Consider the following 18308-nt stretch of genomic DNA (forward strand, 5'->3'; position numbering starts at 1 on the left):
TGATGTGTAGATGTTAGCCCTCAGGTGAGGGGAACGTGGGAGCTCCGAAGTGAGAGTCGATATCCTTCCAGCCTAGCCGCAGAATTAGTAACCAAGCATAGGATTAGTCAATGTTCTTTATGCCTGGAATCAAAGGGTAAAGAATAGGTATGCTCCTATTTGACACAATATAAATTGAACTAATTCATTTTATCCATTCACTATAATTTCTTGGCAAGGAGAATGATGCTTTCTTATATATTGAATATCACAATTAAACGTTATTTTCTATAATTAGTTATTATCCAAATTATCTACTTATTTCAATTGCCTATTAGTGACAGATAAGAAACTTGAACGTCGTTGTAGTTGAAGTATTACTTTTTATTAAATCTTAGTCCGTAATATTCTATTTCTCCATGTGGGATCGATATCTAGGACTCCATTAGGGCCTTATATTACTTGAGCGATACGTTTACTTGCGTTGACAAATTTGACTTTAACATTATTGAATATTATATCTATACATATTTATTAAATCAAACATATATATATAAAGTCACAGTCAAGTTTTTGGCATCGTTGCTGGAATTTAAATCTTCTAGTAGCGTCATCAAATTCTTGTAATTGTTGATTTATAAAAAAGATCGGTCACACGGTCTGTACATTCTTTCTCTCTAATAAAGTATACCCCCAACACATAAATAATGATAGGCTTCATCGTACATTCTATATCCACAAAATATTCCTTATTGCTGAATTCTGCTCCATAAATGACTCTTCTTCTAGTTTGTGGAATGACCCGTGCTCACCACATCTTTAGGGATATTAGAACTTGATATGTCCAAGGAACCAAACCACATTAGAAAGAGTTAGAAAAGATCAAAGGAAACTTAAAACACAAAAATAGTTAGATGTAATTAAGGAGGAGCTCAATGAAATTTCTAATTTTCTAATAAACTTTATATAGATAATAAGAGACTCTCAATTCCCCTACCCTAAGAGAGCCTCCATTATTTATAAATTTGGGTAGGTTTAAATAATCTATATTAATTGCTACATTAAAGAGACTAAATTATAAAGCTTAAATAGCCAAATGTGTAGTTGAGTTGCTTGTTTAGTGATCTCTTCAACTCTAGCTAGCTTGCTTTAGTGGACCAAATTGGTTGGATCAACATAACTGACAAGTCAATTGACCAAATTATTTGATCTAAGTGTTGTGTTAAAATTGACCCATCATAATGGGCTAACACAAAAGACAATTCATAGGTTAAACATATTCTATGGGTTTTCGGTCATACAATACTCGTAATTTGTTTAAAAAATATGGTTAATTTTGGAAAATTATGATAAAAATTTGATAATAACTCGTCATATAGTATCTAAAAAATATGATTATATAGTAAATTTCAATTTTCATTCTCAAAATTTATACGTAGAGATCATAAATAAATATTTAACAAAAATTTAAGAGAGGTGCTATTCATTATATAGTTCAACTATATGAGTATATTACTCTCTAAATATATTTGGGTAAACTTTCTTGTATGGTGAGTACACTTCTTAAGAAGTTTATTTTTTTTCCTTTCTCATCTATTAAAGATAGGCTCCTTGAAATACTCAGATTGAAATACTCAGAAACATACATTGGTGTATTATCTTCTAATATAATAATAGTACAAATAAAATGAGAATTTGGTTGTGTATATGTGACTTTTATGTCTTAATCAAAGATAACTGATGTATTGGAATATAGTTGAGCAAAATTAGTGATTAAAATATTAGAAAATTAAATCATTAAATTAATCTATTGTTAAAAAATTTGATGATCTAAAGGGGGTTCTTGATTACGAGGAAAAGAAGAAGAAAGTATTAAGGTTGACATATTAACATGAACCACTTAAGAGAGAAGTTTTAACTATGCTACTAAAGGGTTTGCAAAATCGGCCACATTATTTTTTAGAGGATTTTTACTATGTCCACAAATGAAATACTCATTGTGACAGCAAACAAAATTTGAAAATATTTTAAATAAGTATTCTTAGATGATAGCCACTATGTTTTAATCCAATCCAAACTATGTCAGATAAATGCTGACTCATATATAATTTCATGAGAATCGTTGCGATCAAAAGTTTAATGAGAATTGTAGTAGAAACATCTTTGTAAGTAGATTTACAAAATAGTAATGCTAAGGTGAATAATGCTTCCCGAATAGGAGCGATTGAACACTCTTAGAAGAAATCCAACAATATATTTCATGAGAAGAAATAGACATAGGTTTGAAAATAACTTAGGAAAAAAAGTTGAGGGTGGCATGTTCTATCATTGTGATTGATTATTTGGAAAGCATTATCAAATAATGAGGAAAATAATTTATTTTGATGAGGAAGTGTAGAACTTGTTGCCAATGGTGGAGAGTTTACACTAAAAGGGGCATTATTTGGGAGGGGTTCTACGAAATAAGCAACTAGAGGACGAGAGATTAGGAGAGCTGTAGAGTAACAGGAATCCCCCATTAGCCATTGGAGTAGGAAACTAGTGAGAGTAGACCAAGAAGAAGATGATTTGTAAAGCTTGAACATAGTTTACAAAACATCAATTGATAACATGATGCTTAAAGACATTAAAGCTATAGGGACTCCAATACTCTAAACAATTAGAAAAGGGAAGGGTGATGCAAGGGTAAAGCAAACTCAAAAGAGAATGAATTCTCATTAATGGAGAATAAGATGTCAACACAAAAATCATCTTAAATGTTGAGATGGGTAAGGCCGGATAGGGAATGAAGCAAATTAGTGCCGGAGCAAGTAGGAGCTATTAGGTCCCATTAGGAAGAAGGGAGTGGTAGTAGCCATATTGTTTTGAAGGGGGAAGGGCGGTAGATCTAATAAAAGAGAGGTAACTAAGATGAAAGGAAGCACAAAAAGTAAAGGTTGTGTAGTGGTGGCAGCTAAGATGAAAGGAAGCACAAAAAGTAAAGGTTGTGGAGACAAGGGGTGTAAAGAAACCAGACCGCAACAGAGGTATGGCGATGAAATGAGTAGCATAGGCTAGTTCTGACCTCTTTCATAATTTATGATGACAATCGAAGTAGCGAGCCACTATGAAGTTGGCAATTATTTTCTATTTGATCTTGCAAATCAACCATGGAACCAAGACATAAAATGATTTATAATCAATGTAATTGACTACGTACCAATTCTAAAAGTTAAAATTAGTCTCTTAGACTATTAGTACAAAGTAAAAAAGAATAAAGTCTTATAACTCACATCTAACTTCAGTCAAATATAATTCTGTATTAAAGAAGCTACAACTTCATTAGATATATTAAGTAGATATACTGGCAATATTATCTCCCACAAGCTTTGTTCTGAATTCGTTTTTCCTCAATTTACCCATACAAAAGAATAGAAGCATACAAAGGTTCTCCACATTGACTAAGCATTGAACTTAATAAATTGCAAGGATGATTTCTCTGAGAATTATATATTAAAAACCCCCCTAACCTAACCGGGGAAAAAAATATTTCGTTCGGACATCTGCACGTCCAGATGGTCAATCACCAAGTGTCATTTCACCTGCTGATGAGGTGTATGGCGACGCGACACTCAGTGGTTGGACATTCGGACGTGCGGTGTCCGGATGAAGTGTTTCCTCCTAATCAGGACGGCTATGCCTCCAAGAATTAAAAATTCTTTTAGAATGTAACAAAAATTGGGTCAGATTATATATCCTGAATAAAAACTTTTAAGAAAAAAAAAAATTGCTTGATTTTTTAAATGCCTAAACTTTCAAATTTACATCCATAACACTCAAATCTTTAGTATTACATCCCAAATTGTGTGGTAAATACGTAAATTTTTGTGAAATTCAAAGAATAGATTGTTTAATTTGCTAGCTAATTATTCGTATAAACCGTATATAATGTATTAAGAAAATGAAAATGTCTTCCAGTATACAATTAATTGTTCTTATTGGAGTGAAACATAAAAATACCATATATGTGATTGATGTCCATTTGATCAAAAACTAGTTAGGAACAAACTTATCCTTGGTTTTCCAAATTAATAAACGGCTATATTTTTCAGCATGTTCATCTATAATCTCAGCTCCAAATCTAGTTCTTGCGAATCGCTTGAGTCTGAGACTTGGCTTAATGATCCGGCGAAGTAGTCGTGTTCATGGTGGATTCTCCTTTGTACGTGATCCTGCCATAGTCATACGTACACATAATTAAGCCGACATATGCGAAAGCGAAAAAAAATTAAAATCAAAAATACTTTTGTCGCTATAAAATGTTTAATTTGAGCTATGTAAAACCTCTTTTATCTTAAAACGTTGTGATTAAAGGTATGTTTGAGGTAGCTACAGCTGTTTAACGGAATGATTGTGAAGCTGCTGCAGAAGAAATTGCTGGTCAAAAAGCTGTGGTGACTATCGTTAATTAATTATGTGCAAATCATATTAATTTTAGAAAGTTATCGAAATTTACATAAGTTACGATAAATTAAATATTTAATTAAATGTTAATTAATTATGGTCCAAATTATTGTGAAAGTAGTTATAATAACTATCCTTATGATAGAACAAAAATAACTATGGTTTTTGGTACCGCTGCCTATTCTATCTTAGGTAGTGTTAGGCTGCGACGTTGATTTACAAATATAGGATTTTTCCAATCCAGTAAATCATAGATTGAGCACATGACGGAGAGTGAGTTCTTCGAGCAAGGGTGAAGTAAATTTTCGGCACAATCAGATTTATTAAATTTGGATTTGCGTCGTAAAAGAGATGAAACGAGAGTGAAAGAGTTGATCTAATGGAGCGTTGGATTTAATTTATGTTCTCTTGGTGTTTGGCTGGATTTAGCATAAATCAAGTCGTAAATACTATTAAAACCGTGCTACGAAACACCCCCTTAAAGAGCGAATACATCATCAATTGGAGAGGGAAATAAACTTGAGAAGATTTTAAAATGGACTATAAACATGTTCAAATCATTGGCGGAGGGTATGCTATTTGCATAAATAAATTTATGCCTTTATGTTATTGGATCAAATCTATGTTTAAGGCAATTTTATGGCATCAATGTGTTTCTTTCATTTGTAATTTTAGTTTTCTATCATTGATAGAATCAAATTGTAAAAGCTGTATCTATCTTCGTTACGTGCTCGATTAAACTTCTCTTCAAGTTATTTTTAAGAAATTGAAAATTGAGATATACAAAATTGTCCCTTACATTTGCAGCTCAATTGAAGACTCTTGAGGTTGATATATCAAAGTCCTTTTTGCTGAACTACATTTGTAACACCCTTCTACAACAATATAGTCCGGTGGCACACATGAATATAAATTGTCAATTAATGAATTTATGACCATGTGTGTTCAAGAGGAAGGAGGGAGGGCTATGAAAATGGGTGAAAGTGTAATGTTAGTTACACAACAGAAGGACTGGAGCCAAAGTCAAATTAAGAAGATAAGAAATGGTGAAGTATCACCCCAACCTAAAATAAAAATGGAATTCAAGTGTTTCTTCAATAAAAAGAAGAGACACATGAAGAAGGATTTCATCAAATTCAAGGATTTTCTTAATAAGAAAAGGAAAAATAATCTCATTTGTCAGTTATAAATTTAACATGACTAATATCTTTTATAATAGTTGATGGATTAATTTGGGTTATTCATATTTGTAATACTATGCACAATATGTAAAACCTAAGGAAATCAGTGAGAAGTGAACAAAACAACTATTCAGGGAACCATATGTTCTCACAAGTGGAAGTTAAATGAACATGTTATCAGTAGTTAGTACTTATTTTACTTTGAAATTAGAAAATACTTTTTATGTACCAAGTTTCTAGAAACATAATCTCAATATCAAGAATTATAGCTTTGGGTTATTCCTTCAACATTTTAGAAACTTCTGTTTGTTTTTTATTACAAATATAAATTTCTTAGGAGTGCTGTATTGTCAGATGGTCTTTTCTATATTAATTTGCAAAATACTTCTGTTCTTGATGTGATGTATGTTCAAGATGACATTAAATGATGTGTTATAAATGAAAATTTTTCTATGTTGTGGCACCAAATATTAAGACATATCTCCATAGATAGAATTAAAACGTTTAGTGAATAAAAAAGTACTTTGTACTTTGGATTTCACTGACTTTGATACTTGCTTCAAGTCAAAGAAAGGTTCAAAAAGAGGTACAAACATATTGGAAATCATACATATAGATATTTGTTCTCCATATATGAATTTTAATAATCATTAATACTTTATCATCCTTTTCGATTACTACTCAAGATACATATATCTCTACTCGCATTATAATTAAAATGAAGCATTAGATGTCTTTAAGATTTTCAAGACAAAAGTAGAGAAACATTATGATAAATAAAGTAAAATTATGAGATCACATAAAGATGGTGAGTATTATAGGAGAAACACTAATGATGGACAATTAAAAAGTTAAACTATTTGCAAAATTCCTTCAAGAAAATGAGATTGTTGTGCAATATAGTTTACCTGGCTCACCTGATCAAATGTTGAAATTGAAAGGATGAATATGGCCTTAATGAACATTTTAAAGAGCGTGATTAGTACCTCCAAATTACCTATATACTTATGGACTGAAACTTTTAAAAAAATAATGTAAATATTAAATTGGGTTCCAACTAAGGCTATTTCTAAAACATCTTTTAAAATGTGGAAAGTTTGGAAACTGAGTTTGCAATATGTATGTATATGGGGATGTCTATGTAAAGTAATAATTTATAATCTATAAGAAAAAAAGATTGATTTAAGGAAAATTGATGGGCATTTCGTTGGATATGCTGAAATGTTAGGGTGACAGATTTTCATCTAACAATATTAGGATTGTGGAATCAAGAAATACAAAATTTCTAGAGATGACTTTATTAGTGAGAGTGATTTATTATAGAGCTTGGTTTCTGAGAAGGGACATATAGATGCTCGACCTCCCATTTTATGTGACAAGTTGATTGTTGTTAGTAACACTCCTATAGATCAAATGGGTGTTAGACAAAAAATACTCGGGATTCCATAAGCTACTGATAATGGGTTAGTAGACCCAAATATTCATGAGGTATCAAATACAATTGAACAATCAACTCCTCAAGAGAAAATTATTACAACCTTAAGGTCTATTAGAGAAAGAAGATCTGTAATTTCTAATAATTATATCATGTATCTTCAAGAGTTGGACTATAAATATTAGAGTTTAAAATGATCGCGAACTATTTTCTCAACCCATGAAAAATAAGGAATGTGATTTATGATTTGATGACATGAAAGATGGGATGACTATGTCGCATAATGAAGTCAGGGATCTTGGTGCAAAAGTCATAGGTTGTAAATGGGTCTATATAATAAAAAAAATACTCATTATGCAATATAAAAAGATAAAAAGCAAAACTTGTTGCCAAAGGATTCACTCAACGATAAGGAATAGATTACATAGATACATTTTCTTCTATATCTAAGAGATATTCCTTCAGAATAATCGAACCACTTGCAGCACATTTTGATTTGGAGTTGAAATAAATGAATGTAAAAACTGCATTTCTTAATGAAAATATATAAGAGGAGGTTTATATGAAACAATCAGAAGGATTTTCTTTTAGAGACAACAAATCTTTGGTGTGCAAGCTTAAAAAATCTATATGAGTATTAAAATAAGCCTCTCGTCAATGGTACCCAAACTCTTATAATGTAATCTCTTTATTTAGATTTGTAGAGAATGTCATAGATTAATGTATAGACCAGAAGGTTATTGTAGGAGCACATTTTATTTCGTAATCCTTTGTGTGGATGATAATTTACTTGCAACTAATTGTGAAGATTTATTACGTGTAGTGAAATTATTTCTCTCTAAAAATTTTAATATATATGAAAGATATGGATGATGCCTTTTAGTTCATTGGCATTAATATACAAAGAGATAGATTTCAAGGCCATTTAGGGTTATCTCAAAAGACTTATATTAATCAGCTTGTAGAGAGATTTAGAATGAAATATTATTTATCAAAAATAGATTTGATTGTAAAGGGTGATAAATACAGTTTAAGTCAGTGCCCAAAAAGGATTTTGAAAGGGAGGAAATGCAAAATTTTCCATATGCTTTAGTTTTTAGTAGTTTAATGTATGCTTAGATTGCACAAGACCCGTCATAGCATTTACAATTAGAATGTTAGGAAAATGTCAAAGTAATCCAAGTATATATCTCTAGCAAGTTGTAAAGAAGGTGATGATGTATCTTCAAGTTACCAAAGACTACATACATATATTTCTGATGGAATGATAGTTTGGAGGTGGTTGTGTATTCTGATTGTGACATTTTTGGGCGTGTTGATTCTCAAAAATCAACATTCAGATACATTTTCATGTTTGCCGAAAGAGCTGTGGAGGAGCAAAAAAAAAGAATTTAGTTTCTACTTCCATTATTGAGGCCGAGTTCATGTGTCATGTTTCGAGGCTACATCACATGGTATATGATTAAAGAGTTTCATTTATGAGTGGAGACTTGTGAATTCCATATCTAGACCATTCATGATATATCATAACAATTCAATTATAGTGTTTTTTTGGCAAAGAATAACAAAACAGATTCTTGAAATAAATATATTAACACTAAGCACTTTGCCATAAGAGAACGTGTTAAAGAAAATACAGTGATTTTTGAACACATGAGAAAATAATTGGTAATAGATTCTTTGACTAAAGGCATGCCACCACATAATTTTAAGGATCATGTAAATCATATGGGCCATGGTTATTTTGGTTGATTTCATTATAAAGATGAATATTATTTACTATAGAAAACTTGCAAATTAGTGTCAGTATTCAAATCCACAAATTTTTGATGCAAATATTAACATCTAAGTTGCTTCTGCCTTGTGGTGAATTCAGATGCCAATTAGTAGAGGGGAACATTACATCGATAATATGTCGACACAAACTATTTTTTTCACCCTTTATGTTGACAAGCATTTGACACAAACTATTTGCATCACAAATTACATCAACAATTTGTTAATGCATTGTAATCACTTAATATAATTAGATTATCTGATGCTAACTAATTTACATCAAAATAGGATGCAAACCCAATGCAAGTGACCTAATAAATAAATTTCATGCGACAGAGCCTCATTCTTTCTCCGTTGTCCCCTCTTTGACACATCACCTCCTCCACTGAGTGAGCAATCTTCCTCTAGACCTCTACAAAAAATTTTCTTTTCTCCCGTGTCTCCCCTTCACGATATTTTTTTGATTTTCTAGTTTCCTTTTTATATTAAAATTGATTTTTTAGTATTATATATATACTGTATAGGAATTTTACAGTTTTTATGTAGAATTACAAGTTTTGGTGTAATATATGTATTTCATAGAAATTTTGTGGTTTTCATGTGAAAAATGAAGCTTAGGTGTTAGATATGTTGGCTCATAAAAGAGAATCATAAAACTAAGTTAAGTTTAGCTGACATGAGAATGCTTAGGTGGATGAGTGGGTTTACTCTTAAAGATAAAATGTGAAATGAATATATCCATGAAAATTTTGGTGTTGCTCGAATGGTATAAAATATTAGAGGGAGTTGGCTTAGATGCTTTGGTCACACTAAACGCCTACCATCTGATGATCCTGTTAGGAGTGAATTATTTAGATATCTTGGGTCTATTTTTCAAAGTGAAGGTGATATAGATGGGGATGTTATTAATAGAATTCAAGTTGGATAGTTGAAGAGGAGGAATGTGCATCAGGCCTATTGTGAGATAGAAAAGTACCACTTAGACATAAAGAAAAATTTTATAAGATTGTGGTAAGTCTTGCAATGCTTTATTACATAAAATATTAGTTTGTTATTTATAAATATAAAAGTACCACTTAGAGTAATCTACTGTCATGTTTATTCCAAAATATCTCCATCTTGGGTATTTTTAAATAATAAAAAAAATTTAAAAATAATGCACATCCCGAGAACTAGATATTTGAGGCAAACTTGCTTAAGGAGACAATTACTTTATGTTACTACTATTTTAAGTAAGGACAACAAACACATGCCTTTACAATTAGAATTATCTGTATTTTAGATATCAGGAGAATCATCGGGGAGGCATTGTACACACTACCTTAATGATAAAGAGCTTTGAGTTGCTAGATTATATATTCTACTGATCTGCGACCAATTTCAACCATTTATAGAGTAATATTTTTAGTAATAAAACATTTTCTTAGTTACTATTCATGTTAACAATGAATTGTGTAGATTATTTACTAAAAATAGGGGATGACTCCATGAGAAGCAAGAAGATTGAAAAAAATTTTCCGAGATGGTTCAAATTATATATAGATTGTAGTAACTCTTCAATTCATCGATACATAATATAATTTTCACGTTAGAAGTAAAGCTATTTATACTTAGAAACTTCTTATAGGTTTATAATGTAAGCAATAAAATTATGAATCGGAACTTCTTATAGGTTCATAACGTAAGCAATAAATTATGAATCAGGGCTTATTAGATCTAACTTGGGAGCTTAATCACAGTGTCACTACATGACAAATATTGGAAGTGAACGGTTATAGATTTCACACAAATTCTTAGTATGAATGGAAGAAGACATATAACTGTGGTGTATGTGTTAGAGAAAACACTCACTCAGATAGTGAGATATGTTATTATGACATACTTGAAGAAATATTGCAGTTGCAATATTCTGGTTATGTTGCATGCAATATATATATATATATATATATATATATATATATATGCTCAATTGTGAGTGGTTTGATCGTGTTCCTAATTGAGAAACCTAAACACTAAGCCCATATGATATTATCGAAGAAAAAAATGAATGAAATCTATGTGAAATTTGATCCATTTATTTTAGCATGTCAAGCTAGTCTAGTTTATTACATTTGATACCTCGATAGAGTAAGGAATAAAATTGATTGGTCCTTCGTTATGAAGAATAAACTAAGAAAAATTATTAAGATATAAACTATCACTAACCCCATTCACAAAAAAATAAGGTATATTCAGCTTGATTCCATCGAAGAAATAATCACTAACCCCATTCACAAAAAAATAAGGTATATTAGGCTTGATTCCATCGAAGAAATTTTTTCATATTCAGCTTGATTCCATCGAAGAAATATTTTCCCTCAAGGATACCATGAAACTTATGAAGAAGCTTCTCAAAATATGGAAGACAATGATGCAGATATTAAAGAAGAAATTTTAAGTTCATCATCAATTAACTCATCTAATAAAACAAACTAGAAATGGTGTATATAGCGAGATGATTTTTTTTTTCACTTTTGTTATTTTTACACGTAGTTTAGGCATGCTTTCTATTTTGATTTTGCACATTTCTATTTTTACTTTTGCTACTTATATTATACTTCTTTTAAGTAATTTTTTTTTATTTTTACACGTAGTTGCAACATATTTTTTATTTTATTTTGCACCTTTTCTACTTTCACTTGTGTTGCTTGTATTAAACTTCTCCTACTCACTTTTGTTGTTAGTAAAAATTTTATTAATATTTTTTTCCTATTATAGATGGCATCATATGGTACTGGTGGAAAGCCACCTCAGCGACCTCTTTCTTAGGGCACTATAGAGAGTGCTTATAGTAGGATGAAGAAGCTAGTTGTTTACTCTGACAGACTCAACACTAGTGTTGTATTGATTAGCCACATCACTACTACTACAACTCCGCCCGTAAATGTTGTCACTGTTATGATCAGTCTTGCTACTCCTTTATAACCGCCAACCCCTCTTACATCAGCTCCCACTCATGCATTAGCTTTCACACCCACACCAACTCCAACATAGCCACCAGCTCCCTCCTTTGATGTGCTAGGCCCCTCATCTACCGCCCTTTTAAAGTAGGACACCTCGTGCCGGTATATATTATGTCTGAGGGAGATTCGTTAGTTATCTTTAACAATAGAATAAATTCAATGTTCATCTTAATATTTTGTGTAATTAATATTTCTATTTCAAATTTATCCCCCCCTCCCCCCAAGCAGCCCGTGGCATGCATCATGGAGATCATCTGAAGTAGATATAATATTGCATATCTTTTGTAGAAGTAGATCCCAATTGCGACTCGGGGCATGTGGTTTCAAGGATTTGAGGTAGAATCATTTCATTTGAATTAGAATACTAAAGTTAAGTTATTTTGTTATACTAATTAACATTACATAATTTTTAATTTACATAGGTCCTTCTACTGACCATAGAAACATCACCAGAAGATCCTCCACATTTTTTAGTAGGTTTATGACAGATATCAACTGGGTGATATGTCCACCATAGCCCTAAGAAAGGGGGAGTGACCCATATGGGTGGGGAAGAAGGTCTAGGATCAATTGACCATAGCTTGGGCCTCTTCGTATTATTAGAAGAAGAGGCAAACAAACCAGCAAAACATGAGGATCAAGGAAGCTAAGGCACCACACTCCACAATTGAGTCTCGGTCCCCCATACAGAGCACTACCACAGGACAGTAAGATTCTCTAATTATTTAACAATTCAATTGTCGATGCAAATTTTATGGTACTTACCATTTTTTCATGTACATAGGCTTAGAAGCTTGACTGGGTGCCCACCACTGCAGAGTTGTATGTCTGGATGCATCGACGCCTAGGGATGTAGGAATGTGTATACGACATCCTGGTATGTCTATTAAACAAAATTAATTTTTTATATTTTTAAGTCTATTAATGTTAAAAATGACAACTTCTTAGTTTCAATTAAGGATTACACGCAGATCTGGAAGTTATAGAGGGAGTTAAAGAGCCAAAATCAAGTGGGTGCCAACATCAGTGGTAGCCAATCTACCACTGTGTATGTGATTTTGAGATTTGGAGGCAAGCGACAAGAAAGAAGAAAGGGAGGGTTTATGGTCTGAGTTCGAAGGGCATAATATTTGAGGTTGAACACTCTCATACTCATGTGGGTAGCTCATGGTTGTTACTATTGGAGCATAATTTAAGGAATTTGTCAGGCAGGTCACACCTATGAATGAAGAGATCTGCCAAATGCATGATTGGATGTGTGAAGACTAACAGCATTGAGGAGACCCTTGCATGAATGATGGAGACTTTTGTAGATTGTCCTAGTAAACACACCATGACTTATGTGGATTAGGAGGTGGAGGAGGGAAAGGAGCTTGAGGATGATTATGACATTGATGATGTTCCCCCATCATGGGAGTTTATGTGTTTTTTTTATTTGCGATAATGTGAACATTTATTCTATAAAATTTTTCGTATTTAGATTAATATTCGTTAAAATATGTTTGTTTTCATTGTTGGCACTTGATAGTTCTATAGATTCTTATTTGTGATGGTACTTGCTAGTGATATATATTCCTTGTGTGTATGTTGTGAAAATTTGATCGTTCTTATATATATATAAAAGAATGGTCGGAGGTTATTATATTAGCGCCCAACCACCCTCATGTGCCTACTATTCGAGGATCGCCCTCACTAGCGGCAAAGTGGCCAGAGGGGGATTCAAACCTGTGACCTGAGGGGATTTACGACCTTCAAAGAGACTGCTCTACCAAAAGGCCACGACGGGTGGCACATATGTATGTGTGTGTGTGTGTGTGTTTGTTTATATATATACATATATATATATATATATATAATTTGTTAGAGGTTTGCGTCAATAATATTGATGCTAATAACACTTATTTTTTCAACGTTGCTTGATATACTTTGATGCTAAATAACATATTTGAAAGACTAATTAGATTCAAATAATGACGCTATATACATACATACATATATATATATATATATATATATATGTATGTATATAGCGTCATTTTTTGAATCTATTTATTCTTTCAGTTGGAGTGTACCGCATCGAAGCTTGTTACCAGCCTGCCGAACGCTAAGGTTGACATAAACAACTTGTGTTGGACATGTGCGATGTCAATTGCATTATTCACCTCATTCTCGACACAAATCCAATACAAATTAAGTTTAACGACAAAATATCCCTAAATAAGCGTCAGATTTGCCCGCCGACAATTTTCCTAAATTCTAGAGTGATTAATGAAACTCTACTTGGTTCTGTTGTTTGCATATTTTTCGTTATTATGCGTACACATTTAAGTGTATGAAAAATATCATTAAGTTTAGGGTTTTTGAGATATATGAATTTATTTATTATTTTTGAGATACAATTTAGGCCGATATTGAGAATGTAATTTGTTAATGTAACTTACATAAGTTACAATAAATTAAACATTTTGCTAAATGCTAATAAATTACGGTGCAAATTAATGTGAAAGTAGTTATGATAACTATTATTATGTAGTTTTTCTTTAAAGGGAAGAAATAAAACAAAATTATTTATGATTTTGGGCCCTTAAGCCTTTTTTTTCTTAAGGAAATCATACACCATCAATTGGAGAGAAGAAGTTTTAGAAGATTTTCAAATCAATGATGAACGTATTCAAATCAATGGCCGGAGACATGTTATTTACATGAATATTTCCGCATTTATGTTATTCGATTGACTTTATGTTTTTATGGAATCAAAATGGGTTTTATTCATCTATAATTTTAGTTTTCTATCATTGATAGAATCAAATTGTAAAAGTTGTATCTCTTTATTTGTTATGTGTTCGATCAAACTTCTCTTTGATAAATCGAACATGGGATATTCGAAATGGTTCCTTACATTCGGCGACTCAAATGAATAATCAAGTCTGACTGGAACTTGATCATGGACTACTATGAAAATTGATGATTTATATGTCAAAATTCTTCCATGCTAGCTAAACGTAAGTGCATAATTGAGGTTGTTGCATAATGCTCACATGGATAATTTAAGTGATATTCTTTTGAGAGCATACTTCATTAATCACAATATTCTTTTCTGTTTTGCATCAATGTTTGGTCATCTTTTAAACTTCCCTTATTTTAGTCAGATTTCATGTTACAAGGAAATTTTGCTGTTGAATGTTTCAAGCTTCTGCTTGAAAATGAATAGGGAAATTTAAGTACATATGACATGTTTCTCATGCTTTTACATATCTAACACTAAGGCTTTCATATTTATATTCATAGCACTTCGGTGTCATAAATTTATTCATAAAAATGTACATTTTACTTTTAAAAAGTAATAATGATATTTAATATTATTGAAGTGTTATGGCTGCAAATATGAAATACTGTATGTTAGACATGTAAACACATAAGAATTGTGCGGTATGTATGTAAATGTCCCTAACTTTGTTCCTCCGTCTATTGTTTAGGATCCATTTAATTTGTTCTAATCTCACACCATCCAGTTTAAAAAAGCCAAATTTTAATAGGCATAGCTACTTATTTGGAGAAGACAACTCAATGAATAATACCTTAGTTGATACTTCAATCTAAACTTGAAGATAACCTAACCCTAATTAAGGTGCTTAGGTGGATGTAGTTCAAGAAATTTTAAAACTTTTTCTATGAGAATCAACCCACTATTATCCTTTTAATGAATGCAAAGACAAATCTAATTTAATATTATGGAGGATTATGGACATTCTTCTAGTTGCCGAATTTCTTTTAGAGGTTTTTCTCTCCTCGCCCACATCTCCACCAGACATACAACCTACTTCTATTATTGATTGATTTCTCACTAATAAGGCCATTCACCTCTCAAAAAATATGTGAAGCTTCATCAACTATTCATAAAATCTAGCCTTTAAAATGCATTATCAAAACATTTGCTTAAAATGACCACATTAGTGTCAAGTAATAATGCTAGCTAGTTGCCTCTCCCACTACACCTAGTAGATAATTGCACCACTAATTCCATTTTTCCTTGATTTTCTTCTATAAAATTATGCTTTACTTGCTTCATTTTTTATACTCATGTAACCTCTCTCATTTCCTTTTCTTTAAAGTACAAATGATTTGATTCCTACAGAGTATATACTTGAACAGTTAGATTTATTTTTGCAATTCTCATTTTATTTAATGAAAATTAATTGCACAAAAATGATTTAAAAAAAAAGTATATGAAGATTCCTTGCAAATTTACTTATCAAGCCTTTAACCTCAGCAAATTATCCTAAAATGTGATTGCAATTCCCTAATGAAATTCTAAGCATTAGCTATATATATTAGCTACTTTATATTCTTACCATCATGAGTGGGCGAGTCACAGGCTGAAGATGATCTCCCTGTGGCACACTATTAACCTCATGATCTGGTACTAAATACCTAACAAATAAATACAAACATAAGTATATATTGGCACACAAATATAACCATACAGACAATAAGTGTAAATAATATAAAGCCTAAGGTGTAAATCCATGTACCTAGCCTTACTAGACTGCATGCCTCCAAATCTTGTATCTGCACTAACTATATTTTCTCCACAGCTCATCTGAAACCATACATAAACCCAACTTAATAAAAATTAGAAAAAAAGGCTGATAAAAAACTATAAATTGATTAATTTAAGATAGAAAAAAACCAAGAAATTGGGATGAACACTGAACACTGAATTTGCTGCACCATTAAGTGAGGATGAAGTTATAGGCTCCTCCTATTGAATATATATCATAATACATATTTAATTTATATTTCAATGATATAGATGATGAGGCAGTTCATCTGAGATGTATACAAACCATGGTTGGATTAGAATGAAAGGGATGATGAAGTGATTGGAGATTATAAGTAGCCATCATCTGACTCTGAATTCTGATCTTTTCAAGCTGAGCAACTCCCAGTCCTCTTTGTGGCAGCTTTGGCTGCTTTGCTTGGCTGTTCTTCTTTGTTTTCCTTGAAGAAGAGCTTGCTGATCTTCCACCTCCTACACCAAATTCTTCATGTTGATTGCTTCCCATTTCTGGGAGCTTGGATGTGAAAAGGATAGATAACCGAGGCCACATTTAAAGTTTAGGCTTAATAAATTAGTTGCATGATTAAAATTTACTGGAAAGAGATATTAGTTATTTGTTTATATCCATGGCCTATGTGGTTAAGTTCTGTACATATAATTAGATAACAATATTATATTGAAAAACTTCAGCTCCCGGGATGTAGGGCCGAATAACAGTATTTAAGCCCTAGGCTGCGCGCCTCTCTTAAGGCTCTTTTGAGAGATGACAAGTGGTATCAGAAGAGATTACTGTCTGTCAGGTGTATAGACTCCATGGTCCAGTGGAACCCTCGGAGGAGTCGATCCATGACGAGGGCGTCGGGAAAAGTCCCACATCGATTAGTTGTAGGGCCGAAGAATAATATTCAAGTCCTGGGTTGTCCATCTCTCTTAAGAACTTTTTTAAGAGGTGACATCATGCTCATATATGACATGGGTGGGGACTACTTTGTAATTTTAGGAGTGCTCATCTACCGACAGGAAATAAAATTAGAACAACATGCAAAAAGCTGTTAATCATCAGCATATGCATGCAATTTTGATCAACGAAATTTATAAATCTAAATCTCATGTGCTTGAAAATTCGTGCAGCAGCTGCATATACGTTGTTAAGAATTAATATAAACAATCAGATGCTTAGCACATTGATTCACATGGCAGCCCTGAAATTAGCTGTTTGAAAAGCAAAAAGCTGTTAGCCATTAAAATAAAATGATTTATGCTCCATCTTTAAGAACCAGTACTTGAAGCATAAAATAAGAGATTATTCACTGTACCTTTTAGGATATTTTAAATATTGGCAAATATTTTATTTTGTGGACACAGAGAAACTAATTATTTCCCACCATTAGACTAAGAAAATAAATTTTTAGGCAAATTTTCTGAATAAAATATATTTATTGACTTATTTAAAAGTATTTTTAAAAAATACCGTTGAAAATATTAAAAAAAAACTCGTCAAAACATTTAAAATCGTCGCCAAAAATTTTTGCAGCGCTAAAAATTATAGCATTTTAAAATTCGCTGCAATCAGGGCTGTCAAAAAAGCTCGTTGTTTGCGAATAGTTCATGTTCGGTTCGTTAATGAATTCGTGTTTGATTCGTTCGATGAATAAACAAGACAAACATGAACAAATTTTTTTCGTTTGGTTAGTTAAACGAACCAAACACGAACAGTGATGCATTCATTCGTGTTCGAATCGTTATTGTTCAAAATATAAAATAATTTAAAATAATTATACATAAAAATTTATGATATTTAAAAAATTGAATTTTATAAATTATAATATATAATAAATTAATAATAAGAATATATTAATATACTAAATTAGTAATACACTAACATAGATATTTTACATTTGTATAATATAAGTTATATAATTAATATAATA

The 18308-nt window shown here is 31.7% G+C and overlaps 1 protein-coding gene across 1 annotated transcript; it reads right to left on the bottom strand.

The window, feature by feature from the left end:
- Window positions 1–4074: 4074 nt before the first annotated feature.
- On the bottom strand, window positions 4075–16892 carry LOC110023617 (protein SPEAR3-like). The gene is made up of 5 exons (XM_020723106.1): window positions 16664–16892; window positions 16507–16578; window positions 16349–16416; window positions 16169–16247; window positions 4075–4190 (listed from the first exon to the last, which is right to left on the bottom strand). The coding sequence occupies exons 1-5, from the start codon at window positions 16880–16882 to the stop codon at window positions 4080–4082; spliced, it is 549 nt and encodes a 182-aa protein (XP_020578765.1). The 5' UTR covers window positions 16883–16892; the 3' UTR covers window positions 4075–4079.
- Between the last annotated feature and the right edge of the window lie 1416 nt (window positions 16893–18308).

Source organism: Phalaenopsis equestris, unplaced genomic scaffold, assembly GCF_001263595.1.
Source record: "Phalaenopsis equestris unplaced genomic scaffold, ASM126359v1 Scaffold000225, whole genome shotgun sequence".
Lineage (NCBI taxonomy): Eukaryota > Viridiplantae > Streptophyta > Magnoliopsida > Asparagales > Orchidaceae > Phalaenopsis > Phalaenopsis equestris.

Bases quoted from the DNA above. Each gene is read 5' to 3' on its own strand.
- LOC110023617 (XM_020723106.1), bottom strand. From the start codon at position 16,882: ATGGGAAGCAATCAACATGAAGAATTTGGTGTAGGAGGTGGAAGATCA. The intron at 16,248-16,348 runs GTACATGGATTT...TTTATTTGTTAG, and splicing joins ATGCAGTCTAGTAAGGCTAG to GTATTTAGTACCAGATCATG. The intron at 4,191-16,168 runs GTAAGAATATAA...TGACTATGGCAG, and splicing joins TGACTCGCCCACTCATGATG to GATCACGTACAAAGGAGAAT.